This window comes from Protopterus annectens, chromosome 11.part0 (genome assembly GCF_019279795.1).
Source record: "Protopterus annectens isolate FY-2018-M chromosome 11.part0, PAN1.0, whole genome shotgun sequence".
Classification (NCBI taxonomy): domain Eukaryota; kingdom Metazoa; phylum Chordata; order Ceratodontiformes; family Protopteridae; genus Protopterus; species Protopterus annectens.
Window position 1 is genome coordinate 1,463,968,052 of NC_056745.1, and position 27,775 is coordinate 1,463,995,826.

The 27,775-nt window shown below is 38.8% G+C and overlaps 1 protein-coding gene across 3 annotated transcripts in view; it reads right to left on the reverse strand.

Moving 5' to 3' along the window:
• Positions 1-266: 266 nt before the first annotated feature.
• The window catches only part of LOC122815908 (hyaluronidase PH-20-like), a 307,193-nt gene continuing 279,684 nt past the window's right edge, over positions 267-27,775 (reverse strand). For all 3 annotated transcript variants that reach the window (XM_044088759.1, XM_044088760.1, XM_044088758.1), the window contains exon 4: positions 267-2,120. In XM_044088759.1, coding sequence (XP_043944694.1) covers positions 1,785-2,120 — 336 coding nt within the window. In that variant the 3' untranslated portion in view covers positions 267-1,784. The remainder of the gene's footprint in view (positions 2,121-27,775) is intronic.

Here is a 27,775-nt window from a genome sequence, read left to right on the forward strand (position 1 = left end):
CTGTTTCATTAGTTCTGAATTCCTGCAAATGTGTCTACTACTGAAAACAATTCATAGATTCATAGGTAAGTACCAGGCTACTTGCCCTTGTGGGCCATTTTAAGTCTAGCCAATTTTCCTTGGTGAGAATCAGACCGTATACCTCTTTTCCCCAAGGTAAACACCTTAACCATTATGCCAAGCCCCAATACATACTAGCATTATCAAGGGAAAAACTTGCAGATATTACATATATTAAAGACCAAAATCAACAAGGAAGCATGCAGTTATGATAAAAAAATATATTGCTTATTCATAAGGCCAAAAACTTCTTTCAGCCAGAGCAGAATCTACATGAATCTGTTCTAAAGTGGACCACCTGCAAAGTTTCCATAGCAGCCAAATTCTTCTGAATCTGATCCCTGGTGAATGTCTGCATTTTAGATAGCCTTATATCTGAGTAAGTCACTTATGATGAGAGAAAGTCTTTTGGAATCAGATCAGGCTTACACCAGAGTAAATGATTTACACTAAGAGCATACCTTTTGGAAGTGGAGCAAGCTTACATCGGAGTAAGTTGTTTACACTGACAGCAAGACTTTTGGAATTGGGGCAGGCTTACACCAGAGTAACTCATTTACACTGAGAGCATATCTTTTGGAAATTGGTCCTAAGTATGCAGTAAAACAGAATATGTTGAGAATTATACAATGAAAAAATGATTAATGTGCAAATTACAGTCTGATTGGATAGAGCAATCAGTGTACCTTTGCAAATCCAGCAATACTGGTATGATTAAGTCTAGGTGAGTATAGGTCTTGAAAACAAAAATTTCAGCTGTCATGTTCTTCAATTTGCTAAGTGTAGAAAAGATACAACATTTTCAAGAGGGTGGAAGGTAAAGGTTTAGTCTCCCAAAGGCAAACATTATGAAAAGAAAAAAACAGTCTCAACACGTATAAGAAATGCATGTAACCTGTGCTGCAATGTCAAAAGTCTGCAACCATCTTTATGTAAACAATAGGTTGCATGTACACTGCCGAGTCTCAAAAAGAAACATACAGTGGTATAATCTTAATCGTATCAAAGGACGCTGGGTAAGGACTGGCATATATTCAACCCCTTCTCCTGTCATGCAAGATGGCAGGAAAAAGACTATGGAAGCAAAATGTTTAGACATGTTGTAGTTCTGTATTATGTAAAAAGTAGGAAATTACTTTATTTAAATAATAGGACTGAATGTTAAGAATAATCTATGCTTATTAACATGTCTGACTTATTTGTTTGATCACTTATCACTCATGATCGAGCCATACCTGCCATGGGTAAACCCACTATAATCCACATCCATTCGCAGGTTATTGATAAAACTTCATCCTGGTATGAGCTTCGTTTGTGATTTGTGGTGTTATATTTTCTGAGGGCACATCTCCTGCCAGAGCTGAATAATTTCATTCATTTCAATTGTCATTATTACTAGTGGAATTGCACATATCATTCTTTTGTTGAGGTGATTTTGTTGTCTTGCCAGCATATGTAGATACAACAAGACCCCTAAAGCCACAAAAAATTACACATTGAGACACATAATTAAAAATATATCTTCATTCTCACTGACTATATATGGTTCTTATGAAAGCAGTGCAACATTCAAAAGCATATTTAAGCATATGCTTCTTTTAGAAGACTGTAATCCACTTAACTGAATCAAACAAGCTATGCCACAAAATGCCTGGCTGAGCCACTGACTTCATTGTGTCATGTAATTATAAAACCTTGTGCCAGCAAAAAGGTTACATGTCGCTTTAGATATACATAGTAACAGTAATGTTGTCTGATGGATACATTGCATTAGTAAGACAGTTCATTCCCTCATAACACTGACAGGTGAACCATTTAGCCATCAGATTATGATCCATAGGTGTTACTGTTCCATGAACCCTGTATCTTTGGGCAACACTCTCAATGTTAAAGTATAGGGGGTTCAGGTGCAAATAAGTTGTGGAGTTCCAGTTTTTCCTTATACATCGACCCTTCTCTTGGCACAAAACACTGCTACAGATCTTGGCAGCTGTTGTCACATTGATGATGTAGGGATTAAGCACGTTGTTCACAAATGAGTTCAGAGAATGACACGATGCCTGATAAAACAAGAGTAAAATTGAGGCACACAATTAGTAAGGTAATGAAATTAATGCTATATTTAAGTATTTTCTTCCAATATGGCATTTTGTTCACTGCCATCTGGTTTTCTAAGAAGGTAAGTGACAGAGGTCTGCCCTACATGCAGTGCTTATCGAACAAAAAGTGACACTAACCTTTGATCTACCTAGTCTGTCAGTGAAGCGACCATAATCAGGCTGATCTAATTATCCATCACAAACAATATTTTCTATACAAAGGAAATGGAGTCCTTATTTGAACCCTAAGCAGAAACCTTTTTCAATAACAAACACAGCTGTTGAATTAAACATCGATAATTAATTATCACACTCTTCTCCTTAAAATAAAAATGCAAACAAATCAGAAACATTGGTATCAGCTAAAGTCTTTTAGAGCCTTTTGTTTTAACTTTTATTATCCAACCAATACGATATTTCTCTGTTTAGTGTTTGTTCGTTAACATTCATTCATTCTCAGATTATCGCTTAATCCAGGTCAGAGTGCATTGATGCAGGAGCCTACCTCAGCATTCAGAAGGTAGTTAAAGTAATGAAACTAATCCTGGATGGAGTGCCAACCATGGCACACATATTCACTCATACATGGTTTTGTGAATAAAACATGATGCACTGATGTATGACAGTTGTAATGCAAACAGTGATGTGTGAGCTGCAAAGAAACTAGAAAAACTTTGTTGCATTATACTTAGACAATTTTTTTGCAGAATTTTCAGTCTTCTGCACCCCGCACTTCTGCCTTATGGATTCCCTTCACTTTGTCAAATTGCTAGTTTATTGACCAAGTCATGTGTTTGGAAAATTTGTCAAGAACACTAATTTTCAGGTGCTGCAGATAGTGAAAGCAGGAAGACTGATCTTCTGGTGCATAACTAAAGTATGGGTTTGGGATTTTAATACCCAAACTTTTGAATATACCAAAACCTTCAGCATTGGGGGTGTGAGTGTTTGTGGGTTAGGCTCAGATTAAGGTGATGGGGTCGATTTATGTTGTATGTGTGTTGCTGTATGTGGTGGGTGTATGAGTGTCTTGTGTAGTGTTACTAATATGGAAAAGATATTTCCTATGGTAAAGGGGAGAGTTGGGGTTAGAAGTAGGGCTAGGGTCGACTTACATTAGTAAGCTGGTGCAGGGACTAAAGTCCACTTCGCCCATCCTTACTAATACATGCTATCCCTATTCACTCCCTTGCCGTTGTTCTGAACCGTACACTTTACGTTTTCCTATGGCAATGTATAGCTGATGTGTTCATTAAGTTGATTTTTGAAATGCCAGCATTGATCAATTGTATTTTGATTCTTGTGCATTTCAATCTCATGTATATATTTACTTCTCTCTCTCTCTCTCCTTCTCTCTCTCGCTCTCTCTGTATATATATATATATATATATATATACACACACACACACACACACACATATGTATATATTTACTTCTCTCTCTCTCTCTCTCTCTCTCTCTCGCTCTCTCTGTCTATATATATATATATATATATATATATATACACACACACACACACACACACACACACACACATATGTATATATTTACTTCTCTCTCTCTCTCTCTCTCTCGCTCTCTCTGTCTATATATATATATATATATATATATATACACACACACACACACACACACACACACACACATACATACATATATATATATATATATATATATATATATATATATATACATATACACACACACACACACACAAACACACACACACATATATATATATATACACACACACACACACACACACACACACACACACACACACACACACACACACACACACACATATATATATATTGCAGTATTTGGTGGCACATCCAATTTTATTTACTTAATTATTATTTATTTATTTACTTTTTTTTACAGAGAAGGAACAGCTGATTTGCTTAAGTAGCCCCTTTTTAGTGGAGACCAAGAGAGAAAATCTCCAAACCATGTGGAATTAAAATAATTAATGCAAAAAGTAGCAACTTTAGATATATTAAAAAGCAGAGGTTTAGACAGGTACAGTTATAACAAATTCAAAGGCATATACATGTCAGGAATCACACAAATGACTACAAGCTATTTTAAAGACATTATTTAGATGCTGATACGTTCATATGAGTATTTGCACACAGTCTGTAATGTTAACTTTCTATAGTAGGCTTCGGCATTGTGAAGGATTAACAGCTCAAGGTGAGAGAACAGATTAATGCAGAAAGTAATAGTCCTCTAGCAAAGGACAGAGGTTATAATGAAATGGTAAGGAAGAGCGAGACGGGACAGAGGTACCAAAGTATGAAAGTGAAGTACAAAGATAGTGTGTATGAAGAAAGGAGAGTATTGGCAGAAGAGAGGTTGTGTGATTAGTGAATCACGTGATGTAGCCTAGTTATTTAGGAAGGTACATTTATAGGACACCCCTAACCAGAGGGGAGTGTCAGGGTGGTCAGCTTCTTAGATACAGTTTCAGTTGATTTTTGAAGGCATTGAGATTTTTAGTTTGACTTAGAGCTATAGGAATAGTGTTCCAAAGTTTGGTAAAGTAGTTGGAGTTCAAGCAATCTTCAGCAGAATTGTTCAGTTCCTCCTTGCTGTATCAAAATCTATCACCTGATTGTAAGGAATGATTTGGTTGGTAAAATCCGACAAGATTACTTAGTGTGAGCTAATTTTCAGATTTGCAGGTGAGACTGTGGATGGTGTTTACTCGAGTGATGCTAAGATCCTTTGACAGTTCTTTCCAGTCTGGGTATTTTAGGGATAGACATTGGTAAGCCCTATATAGGTGATTAGCTGCAAATTTAGCTATTTTATTGTAACACTGTTTTAGTTTGCTCAGTTGTCAGATTTGTAAGTTTTCTAATATTGGAGAGAAATACTGGAGAGTGCAAGTGGACAGGAAGAGAAAATATTTTTCTGGGCTGTGAGTGAAAAGTTAGGCTTCACCCTAGGCAAGCAAGTTTTTAATGCTTTTTTTAATTGCTTGTTTCATGTGAAGGCCAAATTTAGTTGATCATCAATTAAAATGCCTAGCTTGGGACAGCATTTCTGTGGTAGTAGTGTTGGCTGATGTTATACTAAAAAAGGTTTCACATGAGAGAGGTGTTTTGGGTGAATAGAATTAATTTACTTTTATTAGAGTTTACAAGTTGCTGGGAATTATTTAACCATCTTTCTACTGCTGAAAAGGATTCCTGAGTGTTTTTATTGTAGAGTGATATGCATATTGTACAATAGTAACATGTTTGGTACTCTTATTAAGGTCATTTATGCACCAAACAAACACGAAAGGCAAAAAGACAAACTTGGAATCAAAACACCAAAGCGAGCAGGCACAGTCTATTTCCGAAAGTGCTAACAACATTAAACTGTCTTTTGTCACGTATTTCCTGCTCGCTTTGGTGTTTTGATTCTAAGGTCATTTATGACAATGTTGAATAGAACTGGACCAAGTATTGAGCCTTGTGGGACTCCGACAGGAGCTGATAAAAAGGAAGAGATATTAGATTGCCAGGTCACTGCCTGCATTATGTTAGGTAATGGTGGAACCAGTGATGGGCTGCTGAGGCCACACAATAGCTGCTGAAGAATCTTTTGGTGCAGTGTGTTATCAAACGCCTTAGAGAGGTCAAGAAAAGAATGAGGAGACAGAGTGTCATGCGACCTGGCCTGTGGTAAATGTCATAGCAGTAGTAGAATGAATTACAAATGCAAGGACTCGAATATCACGCCCCTAAATATTTACACAGTAAGATCAAGTTCTTGTTGATATTAATTATCAGAGCATTTACATACATAGATTCAGAGAAACATTGTTAGGCAAATCACCACAGAGACCATAAGATGCCTAGCCATATATACCTTTATGTAGATATACTTAGAATGTCTTGCCATGCTTTTTGAGCACGTACTAAGGCACTCCTCCCAAATTGAGCAGGACCATATATAGAAGCCCTTGTATAAATTTGTCTTTACCCACCCAGTCATTAAGAATAACCTTAAGGAAGTCAACATTTTATTTTCTACAGCCCTCTACTAGTAACTTATTCCATAGGCTGGGAATACTTTGAGTTAGGAACCCCTCACTTCTGTGAATCTTGTTTATTTATTGGTATATATTTATGACCTTAGTGGAGGTGTTTGCATAGCCAGTGTTTGCATGAAGAAATAGGAGGTCAAATTGGAGTGGGTTCTGCTAGATCTCAAAAAGGGGAGTCATAAGTCACTTCAGAGCAGCCCGTAGGATACTGAATATAAGAAATGTTGAGATACTCTGTCAGGATGGTTAAAAGATTTAACTCTTTACATTTTCTTGGTTAGACATTTCTGAGGCCTTTCTGGTTGAACGATATGATTAGATATGCACATATCAAAGGAAACATTTTATTCACTGATGGGTCTGATAATAGAATAGGACAGTGGTAGGATGACTGCTTTGGATCTTAAGGATATTCCTTCAGAAATTAACTGGATCATGTAGAAGGATTTCCTAAATCTGTGAAAAACATGATGATCAAAAAAGAGAAAGTGAGCAAGATAGTTTTTTCCCCAAATGCCACTCTGCTGTCTTTTACATTTAATTTGAAACTTTTTTGGTACACAATGTATGTTCTTATTCTGTTCCTTGCAGGAGATGTTTAATATCAGTGATGACCACAAACTTGGGACACTGGCTTGAATGTTTGCAGAAAAGATGTAGAGGACCCAGGACTGATTCCTCTGGTACTCTGTTGGTTGCCAGTGAACAAACCAAACATATGAAAAAAGACAGTCCAAACCAAATACAAACCAACAAATAGATGAACTTATCAACCACAACTGAAGTATAAAGTTTAATAACAAGGCATTACTGCTTTCACGGTCAAAGATGCCTTTGAGTGTGAAAGTGCTAATGTTTTGTTATTAAACTTTATAATTTCAATGTGTTGGATGATTTGTTCTACTTGTTGGACTCTTAATAGTTACAAATTTATGTTTAGAGAGGGTAGCAGGACTTTCATGAATTGCATTCCATTGGACAGATAGTTCATAAACCTGTAGACAAGTTAGGGGTTTATGTTAAGTTTGTCTACTTTGTCAGTACTACCATTGTGGGTAATAAGGTGATAACGTCTTGTCCAGTGTGAGATATGCAGTCTGCATGGAGGGACCACTGTTCACTGCCTTTTTTAACTTTTTCTAAGAAACATATTTTGTTCAGGAGGCAGGATTTGCCCTAAAAAACACTGACCTGATTGCCACCTATCTCAGTTAAATTGTTTTTGTCCATATAAATGAGTTCTGCTATGATATGCTCATGACTTTGCCTAAAAGACAGGTGAGGCTGATAGGCATATAAACCTGTGTCAGTGCAGGTACCACCTTTGTGCAAAGGAATTACAGAAATAGTTCTCCAAGCATCCGGCTCAAACTATCTTGAGCAAACATAGTAGATATGAAAATCCAACAAATATTGCCTTACCAAGTTATCTGCAACAAGAAATTTCTGGAGTTACTTCAATTTAGAAAGCAAAATTCACCAATATCTTCTAAATTCAGGCCTGCCCAATGATTTCTGATGCAGAGCACTGCTGGAACTGGACTCGGGTCAATGCAGAATTACATGTAAAATGTGTCAGACTGGAGAAGTGCAAAGATACATTCAGTTATAACTGTCATCTTCCCAAGCAACTTTCTGTTTCATCTTTTTTATGCAGATGAATTACTTACAGCAAAAATGTGAAAACTAGACTTTTATTAATATTTTCAGACTCAAAATATTTTCTGTGGCAGTTCATTTTGTGTAATCATAATAATAATATTCTCCTGAGTTAGTGTTATTGAGGAATATTAGACCTTCCAGTGGTTAAGGAGAATTCCATCTCTAATGCTGGGCTTTGTCATACTTACAGCTGATCAACTGCTCCAAAGTTACCAATACCCTGTCATGTATTATTGCTTATTTGGAAACTGAGATACAAAAGATACGTTTTGTTGCTTTTATTCATATGTTTTTTTTTTTTTTATGGGTTGTTAACAGGACAAGGCCAGTGCTTCTACATGCTGCATCAAAATGGCTTCCTCTTCCTCCTTCAGGAAACAGATAGGGTCAATGGACAGGACAGGGGCCCCAGGGCTCATTTTTCCCCTATCATAGAGCTCAGTCATTCTATTTGTTTTCGTGTAAGGCAAAATTCAATTGTTAGGGAGCAGGTCAGTCTGCATATCCTGCAATTTCCATCTCCTCCCAAACCCAACTCCCTATAATGAATGCTACAGCTGCTGCTCACAGGATCGTGCATATATGTTACCATACATGCCAACACCTTGTACGTGTCACCAAACATGCCAATGCCTTGTGCTTATCACCAGACATGCCAACATCTTGCACGTCACCATACATGCCAACACCTTGTGCATGTCACCAAACATGCCAACACCTTGCACATGTCACCAAACATACCAACACTTTGTGCATGTCACCAAACATGCCACACCTTGTGCATGTCACCAAACATGACAACACTTTGTGCATGTCACCAAACATGCCAACAGTCTGCCTGTTCAGTTCACCATTGTGCAGTATAAGCTTGCTGAGCTTATACTAGTTGTTGACCAATGTGGTGAGTTGGGCCACCTTCCTGCCCAAAGGATGGGCAAGCCAGTGTCAGGCACTCCCTCCCATTGTCCATTACCCATCTCCTCCCATGCCCATGCTGTTAATCCAACACATGTAGTCAGGGCTTTATCTCTCTCAGCCATGGAGCAGAGCATTTGACTCATACCTTCTGTGTTTTTAGAAACTGACTTCTTCTATAGTAAATGCTAATTATACTTATTAACTGGTAGCCATACCATATGAAACCTTTTCAATGCAGTAATATAAAGTACAGTAGAGAGTTGATTATCCAAATAATTGAGACCAAGGGTAGTTTGAATAGTCAAACTGTTCAGATAATCAAACATACATTGAACTGGATAAAAAACTTTTAAAATCTTGTTTTTTTTTGCACTCAGGGAATACATTTTTTCAATGATTCAGCAAGTCCAGTGGCCAGTAAAGAATATTTTTCACACACAAGCAGGCTACATGTTCAAAAAACATGCACAAGTGAATATGTATAATGTTTACATATTCAGACTTTATGATGTTTCCTACCCAAAAACTTTGGAAAACTGGGTTTGAATAATTGATGTTTCGGATAATCGACGTTCATTTAGTCGACGCTCTACTATATAGCTCAGCTCAGAATGGTCTTGCTGAAAGCCTCTTCAGACAGTTCTACAGAATATACTGGTTGATTTAATATTTTAGTTATTAAAATTATATGGTATTTTTTTTATTTGCTATAATTCACATCAAGTCAAGTTGTATTTGCTACTGTGTGCAGTATGGTTCATTAGACATTTAACTGTTTTAATGCACTACAAATGTTGCATTTTTAACAGACATTTTGTTACTGCTTCAGTAGATATCCGCTCTCTCACAAATTCAATGCGTAGGGCTACCTTTGGTTGGCAGAATGGCACTTCTGAATGTAAGCAATTACTTCCGTGTGAGCGACTATCATGCTGTCCTTTCACGTGACACACGTCTAAGATATAGGAACATAGAAACACAGGAACATACTAGGCAAGTGATCATGGAGACCATAAGATGCCCAGCCATATACATCTTTAAGCATACCCTTTTAAAGCATTTAATAGTGCTCACTTCCCAAATTTGGATGGTCTGTACATGATAACCCTGGTGTAAATTATGTCTACCTGTCCAGTTATCAAGTCTAGCCTTAAAGGTAGCCAAAGCAGTAGTTTGTTTGACTTGTAGTGGCACATGAGCTGGGAATGTGCTGTATTAGGAACCTATCCCTTCAGAGAACCTTGCTAATATTTTACTGTAGATTTAGAATCTTCAGGAGAGACCAGCTGGTATAATGGTTAAGGTCTTTGCCCTCCCTGCACAAGGTATATGGTTCAGTCTTGACCTCTGGTCAATACCCGTTTTGAGTTTTCATGTTTCCCTATGTCTCTGTGGGGCTCCTCCCACCTCTGAAAAATGTTCTTAGTGTTTCCATCTCAAGGTCACCCAAGAATGGAGTTGTAGGTAGCAACACAGTCTCCAAATGGTGGCATATAGGGGTATAGGTGTATAGACCAACTGCTTTGGGCATCTACTGTGGTTTGTAGTATCCTCAGTATAGGGGAACACAGATCACACACTGCACTCCATGGTAGGAGTAGCCACTTGACAGTGTAAAACTTGGCTGTAGATGACTTATTTGGTCATGTTGATTAATGTCACCAAATGGACAGGGGGTATTTGCTGGTGATAAGTGGGTTGAGCACTCAGCCTACTTTTATCTATACCAGGGACTCAGGGACCCATGCTAATGGTGGGAGGGTGTATGTTCCCCTATTGACCGGAGTGTGTGCCCACCATAATGCCCAGCAGCCATGTGTCAATAAGATACTGGTCAACTAGTGTCCACTTGTTCCAATTGTCCAACTTGAGTCATGTGGGATAACTCTCAGTGTCAGTTGGACATAAAACCACTCTTTTCAGTGCTAAACATGAATTAAGAATTGCTACACAGGACAGGATGAGGCTTGAAAGGGGATGATAAGATGGCAAGGAGGAAGCTGGACATCATATGTATCCAGGAGATAAGATGGAAGGCAACAAAGACACTTGGCTTGGGATCTAGAGTCTACTACCCAGGAGAAGGAAAGGTTAGAAATGGTGTGGGAGAAGCTTTAGCAGGCATTCAGGGATAGTAACAGACTCATGGCAATCCAGTTCCAGAGTAAGGATGGAGTACTATTCATAATCTCAGCCTCCTATGATCCACAGCAGGGTTGTGAGAGTGAGGAAAGACTGCATTCAGACAACAGTTGCAGGACCTACTAGATAAAGCAGGACAACGTGAATTGGTGTTGATAAGGGGTGACTTGAATGCACATATCAGGACAGACAGTACAGGATATGAAGACCGCCTGGGACCACATGACATCTGTCTGGCAAATGGCTTGATAATGCCATGGTTTAGAAAGAGAGGCAGTCATAAATCACATACAAGAGTGGCCAAAATGCAACTTAGGCAGACATCCTCCTAGTAAGGAAAGGACACTGAGGTAGGATCAGTCATTGCAGACTTCCCTAGTGAAACAGTCAACCCAACACAAACTACTGATTGCCACAATCAACTGCAAGCAGTGATCAGAGAAAGCTCTAACGTCAAAAGAGACTAGGCCAAAGACCTGTAAATTTACTGGACAAAAAGCAGTACACTTCAAGGATTTACTGAGGGCTTTAGCACCTGAAAAAAAAAAGAAGAAACAGGTGGACCTGAAGAAGAATGGCAGCATGTGTGAGGGTTACGGAACTGATTTGCACATGAGCCTGGTATGGAAATAAGGTACACAAGGAAAGCAGGTGGTAGAATGCAGAAGTCCAGGACATCATGGAAAGAAGGAGTGCAGGAGTGGGAGATAGAAAGGCCAGATCAGGCTAGGAAGGAATACTGGTTGCTTAACAAAGAAGCTATAAAAGGAGATGCAATAGCAAAAAAACAAAGCATCAGAGGCACTCTAGCAGCTTCTGGAGTAGATGGCACAAGTAATCTGTATCATGTTGCAAATCAAAGACAGAAAGATAAAGAAGATAGCCGGACACCCTTCATAAGGGATACCAACAACAACCTGCTCATCAGTCCACAGGCCATCAAAAGCAGATGGAAGGAGCACTTCCAGCAGCTTCTAAACAAGGAAAACCCCACAGAAGCTTTGCTGTCCCATTCACAGCCTAGGATGAGCCAACAGGAGGAGCCCGCCATAGAAGAAGTAAGAACAGTATTAAAACGCATCCCAGATGGCTGGAGAATAAACATACTAGTGCCAGTGTTCAAGAACAAAGGGGGCATGCATAACTGTTGGCAGTACAGAAGTGTCAAACTCCTGTCATATTGCTTTAAAGTTCTGGAGAGAGTGAATGATAAATTAATATGCAGAGTAGTAGAAAGTAACATGGGAGATGATCAGTTCCAGTTCAAGTCAGGATACAGCACAACTAACCCAATGTTTGCAGTGAGACAGATAGTTGAGAATAAGCTAGAGATAAGGAAAGAGTCCAACTGGACATTCCTGGACTTGGAGAAAGCATATTACAAGTTCCCAAGAAAGCTGATTTTTCCAGTCCTGCAATAGTTCAAAGTCCCAGAAACAGTGGTAGAATTAGTGAAAGCTATGTAGAAGGACCCAATGACTCAAGTATGAACAATATTTGGTCTTACAGTGGGGATTCCCAGTGGGAGTGGGTGTGCATCAGGGTTTAGCTCTGAGCCCACTGCTGTTCATACTGGTAATGGACTACATTAGCATACAGGTCAGATGGGACAGATCAGTAAAGCTGCTGAATGCAGATGATGTGGCGTTACAGGCAGACTCTGAGTAAGAATGCTACATCTTCAGCATACAGAAACTTTTCTGGGACTTTGAACCACAGTAGGACTGCACAAATCAGCTTTCTTGGGACCTAGTCATATGCATCCTGATTTGAATGGAATGCAAAACTGAAGGCACATGGGATGAAACTGAGTACAGATAAGACATTTGTAATGGCAGCAAATTCGAGAAACCAAAGAAGCTGAGAATTAAGATAGATGGAAATATAGTGGAACAGGTTAACAGCTTCAAGGTCCTGGGAAGGGTAATTGAGGAGAAGAGAATTCTGAATGAGAAGGTAAACACTGGAATCAGAGGGTCTGCAGCCAACTAGCACAGTGTCAGGTGTAGTATATAACAAAAGAATGCCAAAGAAGCTGAAAAGTAAGGTATACCAGACAGTGGTGCGACCAGTACTTCTGTATGGTAATGAAACCTGGGCAGTAACGGCAGAACAGCTGAAGAAGCTAGATGTGATGGAAATGAAGTGCCTGAAAAAGGTTGTAGGATGCACACTGTGGGACAGATGAAGAAATGAGGACATAAGAGCAGAAGCCTAAGCAACTCCAATTGCAGAACAGGTTCAAAGAGAAAATATTACAGTGGTTCAGGAATATGTGCAGAAAAGCAGAAGACGATCTGGTAAAGATGTGGGGCATACAGGAAGAAGGCAAGAGGAAATTCGGGCATCCAGCAAAGAGGTGGATGGATTGTGTGAGAGAAGACCTGCAACAGTCAGGCATGAGTGTCGAAGAAGGCAGGAGAGTGGCCATAAATAGAAAGAAATGGAGACAGTTGACATGACAACCCAACCCCATGTAGAAAATGGGAAAAGGGGGGTGATGATGATGATTATTTAGGTTCTTAGTGTGGGTGTTTGTAGAGCAACTGGTTTTGCAAAGAAATGGAACATAATCTGCATCTCTTCTCAGACTGGCAGTTATTGGAACTATGCACAATTCTTTTTTTTTCTGTTTTTTGTTCCCATTGAGTGACAATAATCAGTACCCTTCCCAAACAAATAACCCATTTGTTCCCCCTCACCAGGGTGACCATTTGGCTGAGAGAGGCCATCGTTTAGGCAGACATTGGGCTGGTTCAGAATTTTTGCAGTTGTGCCCTCTACCCTGCAAGCACTCATCAGAACTCTAGGGATGGACAGGCAGTGGGCTGGCTGGGGATGCCATTCCCTGACTTCTGCAAGAACATTTCCCTTAGAAGATTTTCCCTCCTTGGGGAAACATTAGGGGTAGTTTCTCCTGGTTTCCAGCAGGGAAGCCACAAACTAAACACAGGTCACATGGGTCACAGATAGGGCACTATCCCTCTGTACCATGGAGCCAGGTTGCACATATTTTCTTTTTTATTAAAAATAAGAAGCAGACATGTTTGCACAACTTTGTCCTAAAAATCCTGTACAAAATGATAGCTTTGTTGTTTCATCTAACTTGGGAACCTTGACAGAATTCAAGGGCTTTAGATATCTTAATTGTGAGTGTCTCACAAAGAATGTGTCTTCCAGTACTATCAGTTGACAGCTGTTTTTTTTTTTTTTTTTTTTGATTTTACTGTTACCACTTGTCTCAACAGCTACATAAACACTTTCTCAAAAAGTCCTTTACAAAATGGAGGGTCTCCTGTTTTGTCTAAACAAGACTCATTACTGAATTCCAGGGCTTGACACACCTTAATGCAAATGTCCCACCCCACAAATACCACAACAGGCAAGGAGATTTCTGAATTTAAAACCCATTAATTTTGTCTTTACTGTTGCCAGTTATCCGGAGAGATAAGTCTTTTGTACAACAGTTTTTAAAAATCTGATACAAAATGTCATCCCTGCTATTTCAACTAACCAGGACTCTTGACTAAGTTTTGGGGCTAGACAAACCTTAAATACAGATATCCCACTAAAAATCCATCTGCTATGGAGACTTCTGCATTTTTTCATCAAATAAAAACATATTTAGTGGTATCATTTTTCTCAGCAGCTACCTAAAATGTAACTAAATTTTATAGTTATAATTGCTCTGCCTACACAGGATTTTTTATTGTAGGTAATTTGTCTGCCATTTATTCCAATGTAGTTGTTACCTGTTTTCCCTGTAATTCATATATCCAGACTTTTTGTCATTTGTTTCTGTTGTACCTGCAGCCAAACATCCTTATCCTTTTGTTTACTCATTCAGTCTCTGTTGCATATTCATTTGTGGTGCAGCGAAAGTGGGATGGAGGAACAGCCATCATCCAGAGTGGTTTGTTTTTCCTCTTGGTCTATGAGGTTCTTTGCTATCAGTTTTGTACCTCTTTCTTGCGACAATAACCTGAGGAATTATGTACGTTTCCAACCCCTTCCTTACGCTGTATAGAGCATACAATTGCCATGCTTGGGGGATGAGTTTGCCTCTGGTCTTTTGTCCTGCCTTATACTCCTCAGATCTTAGCTTGATTTTTCTACCACTAAAGACTGCAACTGCCCTCCCTCCTACAGAATGGATAAACTGGCATTGACACTCACCCCCAAGCTCCTCTAGTGCCTCAGGTGATAACCAAACCCATGTTATCTGGCTCATACTCATGGCTTTGTCCCACTGTGCCATGTAGCCACATATATCCTAAATTTAAAAAATAATCTTCTGGCAATTTGTAGAGCATTATGTTGGCTACAACAAACACAATAAGCCCTTTAATTTAATTTCAAATAATTGTCATACCTCAGTACCTATTTCAAGTAACAGTTAAGTAAACCCAAACATTGTATTTTTGTTTAATACCAAACAGTCAGTGATTACCCATAATTATTTTTATACCTTCCTTCCCATTTAAGATTTTGAAAGTGTCATACCTGCATTAATCAAGCAAAGATTATAAATAGTTTGTCTGTAACAAACCAAATGTGATAGTATGTTGAGTAAAGGAAAGATGACTCAAAAATGTGCCTCACAAAAGACAAGATTTCTAATATCAGCTGTACAACTGTACATGTGCTTAATTTATTATGATTAAAAAAGCACAGTTTACCAATATTATATAAAACAATACTACTCTAGAATCATATCAATTCCTCTTTTTCAGTTATATATTTATAAATGAAGCTAAGATACTGGTAACAGATGTAACGCATTATAACAGAAATTGTAAGTCTGCAGTGTGGCTAGATATTCCTTCCATAAATTCAATTTAAACTTAAAATACAGAATGAAGAGTCACCCCTCTTCCCACCCTAACCAGTATATGTTACAACAGCCCTGGTAATTAGAACTGCACCTAGACCCCTGATGATACAGTATGTCTTTAATAAACTCATTCCTCATCTTTCGGTAAGATGCTGATTTACTGATCATTCTGTAGGACGTGCCTCTATGGCTTTAGGGTTTACTCTCTTGACCATAGTTCCCCTCCTACTATATTCCAGCAATATTTAGCCAGGAGAGGGATAACAGATTTCTGCCACATTATTATAGCTTTCCTATTTCTATCAGGTGTACTACTAAAAGGGCAAATCTAATGATCCTTGACTATTTTCTACAATAAAACTAAAGAATATTGTATTTGTGGTTAGTTTTTAACTTATCAGCCTCCTGATTTGAGTTTCTGACCAGAACAATCTCAGTTGTATATATGCTCTAAAGATGTAGCCCCGCCTACATTCTGCTGACTAAGATGTAGCCCCACCGACATTCTGCTGACTAAGATGTAGCCCCACCGACATTCTGCTGACTAAGATGTAGCCCCACCCACATTCTGCTGACTGCCATTGTCCTCTGCATTACCTAGAACTGGGAACATGGCAACATGCATGTCACCTTGACAGGAGTTAGGAAAGTGCTTTCCAGACACTTAAGAGTGCAAAACTTACTCATAGCTGAGGATGTAATTAAAACCAATCCATTCAGAATCAAAATACCTCCTTCTGAAGAGAGCTGCTTTCCTATTTCCCTGTGAAAGGTTTCCCAAAATTTGTACCTCAGATCAAAATTTTTTCCCCTCTATCAACAATATAGTTTTAAGATATATCCATCATGAAATATCTTCTCTGACTGAATTTTCCCTAAATACTGCAATGCAGTGGAGTGCTCTCTCTGTATCTTCATCTAAATATCTAGGTTTGTTGATCAGATAGTGCCTACCCCTATAGAAGTAATGTAATAGTCTTGTGTAGTTAGACCATAATGTGCAGTAGAAGAAAAGGAACCACTCTGTTCTTTTGAGGAGGATTTCTGCTCAAGTATAGAGACCATGATCTCACCACCTTTTAAATGCTGACGACTAACGGGAAAATCAAGATGATCTGCTTCTCACACCCAGAAAGGTGACTAGCTACCCTGCTCATTTGATGACAGCTATGAAGATTTGATAGAACTAAGTCTGTTCTGTAACCCAAGGCTCACTGGTCTTTTCAAATTCCAAGCACCTCTTACTTGGTGGTCTTTGTCTTTTACTGGGGCTAAATCTAACAGGACAGTCAGCCTTCAGAACCTTCAGACACACCTTTATTAATACCTTACAACCAAAGGAAAAAAACACAAATGAAAATTGCAACTCAATAATACTGCACCTAAACATGGCAAGACAAATTCCTTCTATCTTAGCAGTAAAATCACTGACCTTATGGGATGTTCAGATACACTTTAATACATTTCTGTTCTATTTGTTTATTAGTCTTTGTGGAATATGGAAAAGTAACACCTGAAATATATACAAAATTCTGGGGTATAGAGACTATCTTCACTACTAGAATGTTTTGATCGATTGGAAGGTTTAACTCCCTTCAGTTCCTAAGAATGTCATTCATTTCACCTTGAAACTGACCAGCATTCAGATATCTCACTTATACTGACACTGGAATGAGCTTCAAAATTGCGTAATAAATCAGGGATTTCATATATATTGCTGTGATTTTGTATTATTTATTTGAGGGTAGCTTTGACCAAACCATGACTGCTTGAAACAAATGACTGAAAGTACACTTGACTGAAAAGCCATTTCAGTGAAAACTGTTGAAGGCTATAGATGGCATTTCTGTTGTCAGTTTTGATCATGGGAATTGTTAGGGTATAACTCAGAAGATTTTGTGTGGATTAGAAAAGCCAACCATCATGTTGTACCCCCATATGTGTAGATCTTTGTTTTTGTGGGCTAACACTGATTCATTGTGTGAATGTGGTGTTTTTTTTTCTTTTCTCCACTGGTGTGCAGCTCTGGAGTTAGAATATGTACAATTAAGGGGGTGTGGGGGCAGAGCCCTTCACTTGGGGGATGTGCAGAGGGACTTGCCCTCCCCTGCGAAAAAGCTTTCTGTGGAATGCATGTTGTGCATAATTTCGATGAAATGGCTTTTCAGTCATTTGTACCTACTGTTGTTCTTTCAGTCAATGTTACCTTTGACAAAATGATACTGAACCATTACTGCATGCTGAATGCCTTAGGAGAATCCACGTCGGCATTAAAACAGCTGACATACTCTTATATACCTAACAACCATAGATTTCTCCATGATCCTGCTGCAGCTGGCAAACATTAGGAATGGTAGCTTGCAAATTTCTGAGTAACAAGACTAAATCACTTGCAAAGAATATCACATCATTTGCAGACACCACCTTCACACTCTGAAATATGTGACAGATGATTTTTTTTTATCATCAGAAAGCCTGCAAGCATTTCCATTGCCAAAATAAACAGAATCAAAGCAAGTAGGCAACCTTATTTACTTTCTCTATGAACTGCAATGGAACCTGACATGAATTACGCCACCTTATCCAGCATTTTGTTTTTCTATTACACAGCATTTTTAGAGTAAGCACTTAGTTACTGAACATGTTAAATTTGTAACACCAAAACCATCATAGATCAACAGGCAATGTAACAAAGGTGTTAGAGGATTTTAATAGCAGGAAAATAACTAAACCACCCTAAGTATGGTATAAGAAGCTGCTGACTAGGAAAGAATTCAAGCAGATTACAGTTAATCAATAGTAGTGGCAAATCTGACTTTAATCTGTTTGTCCATGTCCCTGTGTAAATCTTATAGTGCACATCTCTAAAGGGACTGGTTCATAACGGCTGACTTATAATGACCGTTAGGGCCAGCCTTACACGTGGGCAAACTAGGCGATTGCCTAGGGCATTGTGCATGTCATTCCTGCAGGGGAACTTCTTTCTTATGTTTTTAGAGCAATAACATGCCTCAGAAGAAGAAAATGTGCATGGATACCTCTCAACCTCTTAGCACAAGAAATCAGGATAAAGCCTAAAATAATGGGGTGATGAAGGCCCAAAAATTGGGAGAGATTTTAAATATCGCTCTTATGAACTTAGAAAGTTGCTAGAATAACAGGATTTGGGTTGGCATGCATTTTCTGAAGGATATGAAGTCTGAAACTCAAATGTATGCCATTATTTAGTGACTTCATTATTTATTTTATTTATTTATTTGACATTTGTTTACCGGGAAAGTCTGAATGGTCCACTTTCAGTGGAGGCCTGGGGAGAAAAGTTTCAGAAACAATTAGCTTAATTGCATTAATTGCATTGACTTGTTACATATCAATATTGGACTATTTGTATATACCATGAAATTCACATTAAGCGACATAACACTCATTTAGTACATTAGTTAAAAAAATCTTGCACATTAGATGTAGACGAAAGATTTTTATAAGGAGGCTGTATTCATGAGACAAGTTGACTTTAGAATTATACAGTTCAGATAGAAATATTCTACTATTTAGTTAAATGAGTGTTATTATAACAGTGAGCTTATTTTGCAGGTTTTGTTGAATAGGGTTGAGAAAGGAGAGGAGAGGAATTACAGAGGAGGGAAAATAGGTGGTAGGAACTTAAGTGTTAACAAGTATAGTATGGGGGAAGGATAGAGCAGAAGCACCAGGAGAACCAAAGGTTAGGAGAAAGTATAGTAATGAGGAGTCAATGGACATGTGAGCGGGAAATAAGGGGTAAGGGTAATCGGGAGGAAGTGGAACGGTAGCTTAAGGGGTAGGTGGGGAAGGTGAAGTGTTAAAGAAGGTATGCTGAGTAGACTGAGTGGGAAGAGAGAGAATGATTTGGGTTTCTGTAAGGGGGGTTTAGAATGAATAGATTTATTGTTTATTGTGAGGGAGGAGATTAGAGTAGTAAAGAGTGTTGTATAGTTACACATGATGGTTAGTAAGGATGGAAGAAGGTAGAGTGGGAAGATAATATACAAAACAAATGGGATTTAGCCAGGGCTAGAGCATGGGCAAAGCAGTTTTTGATCAGCTGATTCTTAAGTACATTTTTTGAAATGTGAGGAGTTTTCTGCAGTTATGATAGGTTGAGGGATAGTGTTCCAAATTCTGGGGACATAGCTGGAGTAGAGGGTGTCCACAGCACTATTGCTGTTATTGGTGATTTGTAGTAGAGATTTGTTTGAGGAACAGAGGACCCGATTGTTGGTATAGGGTTGGAGCAGATCTTGGAGAGCAGGGCATTTATCTGGTTAGTGTATCAGGCTGTGGGCAGTGATAAGCTGGGTATAGGTTAAGTACTAGGATAATTCTAGACAGTTGACTTGTTGAAGAGCAGAGTAGTGGTAGAATCTGTGGGGGGATTTTGTTGCTAACTTGGCTATTTTGTTGTAGCAAGTTTCTAGTTTTGGTAAATCTGTTTTCTTTAGGTTGGTAAAATTTGGGGTGGCAGATTGGAGAGTAGAGAGTAGATGGGTTCTGGCAATTGACTGTCTTGTAATGTTAGTGAGGTATGGTTTGATTCTAAATAGTGTTCATAGTTTTGTGTGATTTTTTGATAATCTGAAATAGATGTTTGCCACATTTCATATTATTTTCAGTTAGATCACCTAGCAGTTTCATTTGGGATACTGTAGTTATTATGGTATTGTTGGAGGAATAGATATGAAATGAGAATGGAGAATCTATGAATTTACTGGGTCCAAAGAGCATTAGTTTAGTTTTCTTAGGGGTTAAGAATCAGTTGTGAGTTTGTGAGCCAGGATTCCACAGTGAATTAAGACCATTGTGTCATTTCTACAAGTTGTGGTAGGGTGGGTGCAGTGCAGATGAGTGTAGAGTTGTCTATACTATAGTGGCAAGGTGGGTTGCAGTGTGAAGTTTATTGGTAAAAATAATAAAGAGAAGAGGCCCTAGAATTGTGCCCTTGGAGACCCCCCATGCTGACTGGCAAGAGAGCTGAGAGATCTTGGTGCCATTTGACAGCTTGTTGTTGGCCAGTTAGGTAGCTATGGAAACATAAAAGAGCTGAGTGACTGAGCTGTAGGGTGGAGAATAGAGTGGGGAGTTTCTGGTGGAAGATGGTGTTGAAAGACTTGGACAGGTCCAGGAGGATGGGAGATACTTGTTTACTTTTCCTTATCTGTGTTGGTTGATTTTATTTGTAGAACTTAGAAGGGCAGTTGTGGTACTATGACTGGGGTGGAAAATGTGCTGTGTATTTGTTAGGAGATTATTAGATAAGAGGTACTTCACGAGTTGGGTATGAATAAATTTTTCTAGTATTTTGGCTAGGGAGCTAGAATTGCTATTGGTCTGTGGTTGGAGAGTTCAGTAGAGTTCTCTCCTTTATGTAGCGGCATGATGTATGATATTTTCCAAATTATGGGAATGTAGTGTTCTGAGATAGAGCTGTTAGTAAGAATGGAGATAGGATAGGAGATGGCATCAGCTGCTAGTTTACGGTGTTCTGTAGGTAAGTTGTTAGCTGCTAGGGTTGTAAGTTTGTTTGTTGAGCATTTTTTATGGTATTTGTTTGGACAGGTTTGAAGGCGAAGGTATTATTGGTTTCATTGGATACTACTGGGATAGTTAGAGGAGCATTGCTGTTGTTCTTACTAAGTGATAATATAGAATTAGTAAGGTATGTGCTGAATTGTGTTGCTATACTGTTTTTGTTGCTTGTGGTTGTTGGGGGTTGATGCCAAAGGTTGGTCAGGCTGGAGGCGTTTTTTTATAGAGCACCAGAATTTTTGTGGGTTGTTTTGGTGTTTTTGTTAAATTTCACTATAGTAGTTTTTTTGTCATGTTTGCTTTGGTTTTTGGCTTTGTTTCTAAGTTGCCAGTAGTGTTCTAAGTTGACTTGAGTTTTACTGGTATGCCAGAACCCAGGCTTTATTTCCTAGTGTAAGTAGTTGTTCACTATCTTTTGTTAGCCAAGGAACATAATTTGTTTTACTGTTATGGATCTGCATGGTGCTAGTTTGCATAATATGTTTACAAATGTGTATTAAAGTAATCTATGGCAGTATCTAGGGGTAGTATTTTAAGTGCGGTCCAGTTACAGTGTTGCAGGATGGAGATGAAGGTTTGAGTGTTAACATCTTTTTTGTTATGGATTTTTCGATAGGTAATATTTTGGGGGGGGGGGGTTGAAGACGTCTAAGTAGGTATGTTGGGAGGTGGTCAGTGATGCTGTCAGGGAGGCAGCCTTAGTGATAAGCGTGTGATGGTTTGTTTAAAATCCAGTCTAGAATTGATTGCCTTTTGGTGGTTTTATCTACTGTACTTGCAGATTGTATTACTTGGGTGAAGCCGTGCAGGTTAATAAAATTAGTGCGGTTTTCAGTGTTGCAGGAGAACCAGTCGGTGTTAAAATCACCCATTAAGTTGGTTTCTTGAGGAAACGTTAAGCAAAAGGTAAGTTAAAACTCAGCAATTTACCAGAAAACTTCAAATTTTATGAAGAACAGACCAAAAATATGAGGCAAAAATCTGGAATCTGTACTTTCTTCGAAAATCTGAACAGTTGAGAGGTATAGCATGGGAACATCGGGTGATCCAGGGGGCAGTGCTCAGCTCCACTTAAATTATAAATGACATTTTTAAATGTTGCAAGGTCATGGGAGTACATACCTCTCACCGTTCATATACAAAAGCAAAGGCATGCCTGAATGAATTTTATTTTGTTATATACTTTAAGCAAGATTACCTGATGGAAGTGTTTTTTTTTAAGATATATACTACTTGAAATAAAATCAGGGACATTGTGCACAGTTATAGACATATTTCAAGGAGTGGCAAATTGAATTATTATTTTAAAAATTGCTGGTAGTGATCAGCCAGCTATTTATGGCAGTATTTCTGGCTTCTGATTTGTGTGGACAGTTAGTTGAGATGAGATAAGTGTTGTTATTTTTTACAGGGATGCAGGCAGTGGTCAAACAGATATTTTGATCAATATTTCTCTCTTTCAGATTTATGTGGCAAAGCTTAGATCAACATACTTTAATGTGTCTGTGCTAACTTCTTTTTGTGTACTGTAGCGGTGAAATATTACAAAGCCATCAGACATAGCTCTCAGTGATCTATGAACAAATCTTAACAGACCTGGGGAAAAAATAGAAATAATCAGGGATTTAATAAACTTAAAAAATATATATTTTATATTTGAAACAAAAATGGTAGGATACTAACAAGGAGCACTGTTGTCTAAACCATATTTCCAGAGAGTTATCTCTAAGGGGGTGAGAAGAAGTACCACTCAGCTCTGTACTCTGGGATATAATTCCCAGAGTAGAGCTAAATACTTAAAAATCCATGTTTTTCAGCAAATGGTGAGTGATGTAAAACTCTAGGTAATAAATACACAGTGGACGGATGGTAACCTACCATATCACATTCTCAGACCTAACATTGACTATGAAAAAGTGAAACATACTGCACAAAAACAGGAATAAGTAACAGGGATGCATAAGTACATAAGTGCCACTCAGCTCTGTACTCTGGGATATAATTCCCAGAGTAGAGCTAAATACTTAAAAATCCATGTTTTTCAGCAAATGGTGAGTGATGTAAAACTCTAGGTAATAAATACACAGTGGACGGATGGTAACCTACCATATCACATTCTCAAACCTAACATTGACTATGAAAAAGTAAAACATACTGCACAAAAACAGGAATAAGTAACAGGGATGCATAAGTGCCACTCAGCTCTGTACTCTGGGATATAATTCCCAGAGTAGAGCTAAATACTTAAAAATCCATGTTTTTCAGCAAATGGTGAGTGATGTAAAACTCTAGGTAATAAATACACAGTGGACGGATGGTAACCTACCATACCACATTCTCAAATCTGACATTGACTATGAAAAAGTGAAACATACTGCACAAAAACAGGAATAAGTAACAGGGATGCATAAGTACATAAGTGCCACTCAGCTCTGTACTCTGGGATATAATTCCCAGAGTAGAGCTAAATACTTAAAAATCCATGTTTTTCAGCAAATGGTGAGTGATGTAAAACTCTAGGTAATAAATACACAGTGGACGGATGGTAACCTACCATATCACATTCTCAAACCTAACATTGACTATGAAAAAGTGAAACATACTGCACAAAAACAGGAATAAGTAACAGGGATGCATAAGTACATCCTGTGTTCTCATTACTTATCTATTGGCCTGTAAGCATTAGATATCCTCCTTCTAAGTGACCACAGGAAGGATTTCTCCTTACCACTGTCCAATCATAAAGTGTTTCTCTTTCATCACTTTACTGTCATACCCTAACATTTACTTAAATGTAGCTATTTTTGCAATACAGGACTACTAGGATTTGCTGTTTTTAATACTGATCACTGCTACAGCACTGGGATATATCCTGCAAAAGATACAATGGCCAGTCAGCTTCCAAAGTTTCGGGGTGCGTTCCATGCACCCAATCTGTCAGGCAGATTGAGCTGAGCTGACTAAAGACTAGTTTGGCATGAAGCCCTAAAGAACTTTAAGAGTATGCTCCTGTGAGGCTTTTGAGGATCAACAGTCGGCTTGTGATTTTCTTTACTGGGCTAGTAAGTTCCCTTTGGGGAAAAACCTTCTATTTCCTTAAATTTTGTTAATGCCTTATTGCCTTCCTCTTCAGGAAACTTATTTGAAAGCTACGAGCATTGTTATTCATTAGACTGTCTTCAGACTGTAACATTCTTTTAAAATACGCAGTTGTTTCTTTCTGTCAGTTTAAAAGCAATGTATACTAATGGAAATTTTATTTTCTGTTGAGAACTTGTACCTATTTTCCATTGTGGGGTTGCCATAGTGTTTTAAACTGTTTTTTTTACTGTGTTTTTTCCTGTCAAATGGTAACTTTTGTGGGCAGGTAATTTTACCAGCATTTGCTGCTTGTCTTCCACAGGAAAGAGGCACCATTTTTGGCTTGATCATAGAGCAGTCTACTGGTTTCACATTTAGTCCTTCTTCCAGGTACAAAAAGAGAAAGTTAAACAGCCTTTGCCACCACATCAGACTAGCCTTTGCCTCAGGTGCAGGAGGGTGATGCTGCTGTGTTCATTTGTACCTCCGACCACTCATTTTTTTATCTAGGATCCCTCTGGTGTAGCACTTACAGCCACTATGTACTGGGGGTTGGGCACATCCTCTGTGACTGTTGAAGCCCACTCAGTGGGCAAAGAGAGCCACTCTTGTCAGCCCTGGCAGATGGAACAGGGAAGGTTTCCCTGTTGTGGCAGAATGCTGTGCCCATCAATGGGTAATAAGCTACATCCATTAGTAACATGGTTGGCCCCTTTTTTCCTGGATCTGGCTCAGGGTTTAATTCAGGCTATTGATCCTTCTTGTAAAGTAGTTTCTGGTAAAAGAAACAGGGATTCCTTTTTCCTAAAGAAATTCAAGATTCTGAATCTGAATCAGAAGATGCAGAGACTGATGCAGGGTTTCTCCACAGATTTCTGACTAAGACTCAGAGGAGAGCTCAGTTTCTGGTTCTCTCTGTTGGGTTGTTCTCTTTCTCTGAGACTATTGCTAGTATGTGCCAGTATTGTCACAGGGAGAACACTGAGGTTTCTCAGTCCACCAGAAAATACTATAAGTTGTTACAGAAGGATTTTCCAGAAACTACATCCAGTCTTCCTATCATTTCTAGTTTAGAGGGTGTCTGTCTTACTGCCTACAATTTTCCAGATAGTCAGCCACCTGTCCCTAAAAAAGGCAGCTAGGATGTATAAAGTTCCTCAGTCTTTTAAATTGTTATACACTGTTCCCAAACCAGACCTAGCAGCTACAGTCTTAGTTGATTCCACTGCTGCTGAGTACTTACTTAATTCCTATTCTACTTACTCTTCCCAATAAGGATAGGAAAAGGATTGATAGGTATGGAAAAAAGTATATACTTCTGCTGTTTTGATTTTCAAAATTTTGTATTTTCAGACTCATATGTTAAAGTTTATTTTGACCTATTGTGAAAGTTTGAGGAATGATTTATCTACAGTTTCTTCTTGTGAAGAAAATATCTGCTTTAAATTTGCAGTGTGTGTGTGTGTGTGTGTGTGTGTGTGTGTGTGTGTGTGTGTGTGTGTGTGTGTGTGTGTGCATGCATGCATGTGTGTGTGTGTGTGTGTGTGTGTGTGTGTGTGTGTGCGTGTGCGTGTGTGTGCGCGTGTGTGCGTTTGTGTGTGTGTGTGCATGCGCGCGCGTGTGTGTGCGCGCATGTGTTTGTGTGTTTATGTGTGTGCGCGCGCGTGTATGTGCTCGTGTGTGTGTGTGTGTGTGTGTGTGTGTGTGTGTGCACGTGCACGCATGTGTGTGTGTGTGTGTGTGTGTGTGTGTGTGTGCGTGTGTGTGTGTGTGTGTGTGTGTGTGTGTGTGTGTGTGTGTGTGTGTGTGTGTGTGTGTGTGTGTGTGTGTGTTAATACTTCTTCAAGGGTTATGGTCACTAGTTCTGTTTTAAGGAGGTTTGCTTGCCTGTATTCCCAGAACCTCCCAGATGATGTAAAAAATGAGATTTTAAATTCTTCCTTGAACAGAGATTTAGAGATTGCCCCCTCTGCTGCAGAGGTGATCAAAACATGTGATGAATGGGGCAAGCTGATTCAGGGAATCTCTTAAGGTTTTTCAGACCTCCTTTTCTAAATTGTGCAAAGGATTTTCTATCTCCTCATCCAGTTTTGTCAAAAAACAAACAAACAAAAAAAAAAAAAACAGAATAAACCACCTCAATTGAAATAATGAAAATAAAGAAAAAATGCCAAGGGGGTTCCAAAAGAAATCTCAAACCTTCCCAACACCATGCACAATCCATCAAGTGCAAATCACTAGTCACGAGATCTTGTGTTCCCATCTCATCCTTGCCTCTTTTCTCTTCCAGAAATTCTGAATCTCCATTTTTCTGTTTGGCAACAGATTGTTTCAGACAACTGAGTTCTGAAAATCATTTATTACGGTTATGGATGGCAGTGTGAGGAAATTTCAACTTTCCAGGTGGTCATTCCTCATCCTGCAGCTCAGACTGTCTTGATTCCACCTGTTCTTCATCACATGCTGACCCAATGAGTGATAGAACCAGTTCTTCATACCCAGGTGGGGAAGAGGTTTTATTCAAGGAAGTTCCTAGAGAAAAAAAAAGAAAATGCATGGAGACCCAGTTCTGGATCTTTCTTTCCTAAACCCGTTTGTGACAGAGACCACATTCAAAATGTTGCCATTTCACAACCTGTAAGATCTTCTTCCTTGTTCAAGTTTCCTGGTAACACTAGGTTTAAAAGATGCTAATCATCATTCATCCAGACTTCAGATGTTTCTTGAAATGTCATATGTCTGGCTCACATTATCAGTTCTTTGCCTTCCCTTTGGACTATCCACTGCACCAGTAGTGTTCACAAAATGTCTAGCTATGATTATAACTCATTGCAGGCAACAGGGTATCCACATGTTTTCATATTTAGATGACTTGTTTATCTTTGAAGAGTAGTTTCCGGGGTGTCAGGAGTCTCTCTCTCTCTCTCTCTCTTTCTCTCTCGGGTGAGAGATCTCTTGCACAAACTCACATTCCAAGAGAACAATCAAAAGTCTTTATTGACTCCATCACACAGGATTGTCTTCCTGGGATGTCAACTAGACACATCAATTGAAACAGCTTTTCTTCTACAGGAAAAAATAGATCTTTATTTATATCTATTTCTAAGGTTTTCCACTCAGACTTCGATCACTGTGAGGGAATACCTCAGGATTTTGGGTCTCATAGCATGTGTGTTTCTCATGATACCCCTAGAAAGCATCCACATGAGAAAAATGCAGTAGTATCTTAAATTTATTTGGTCCCAGCATCAACACTTCTTATCTCTTCAAATCCCTGTCACAGGGGTTTGTCAGAAAAGGTATCTTTGATGGAGACAACATATATCCTTAAATCCAGGTGTCCCCTTCTCTTTCCCTGCTCCAAAGTAGTCA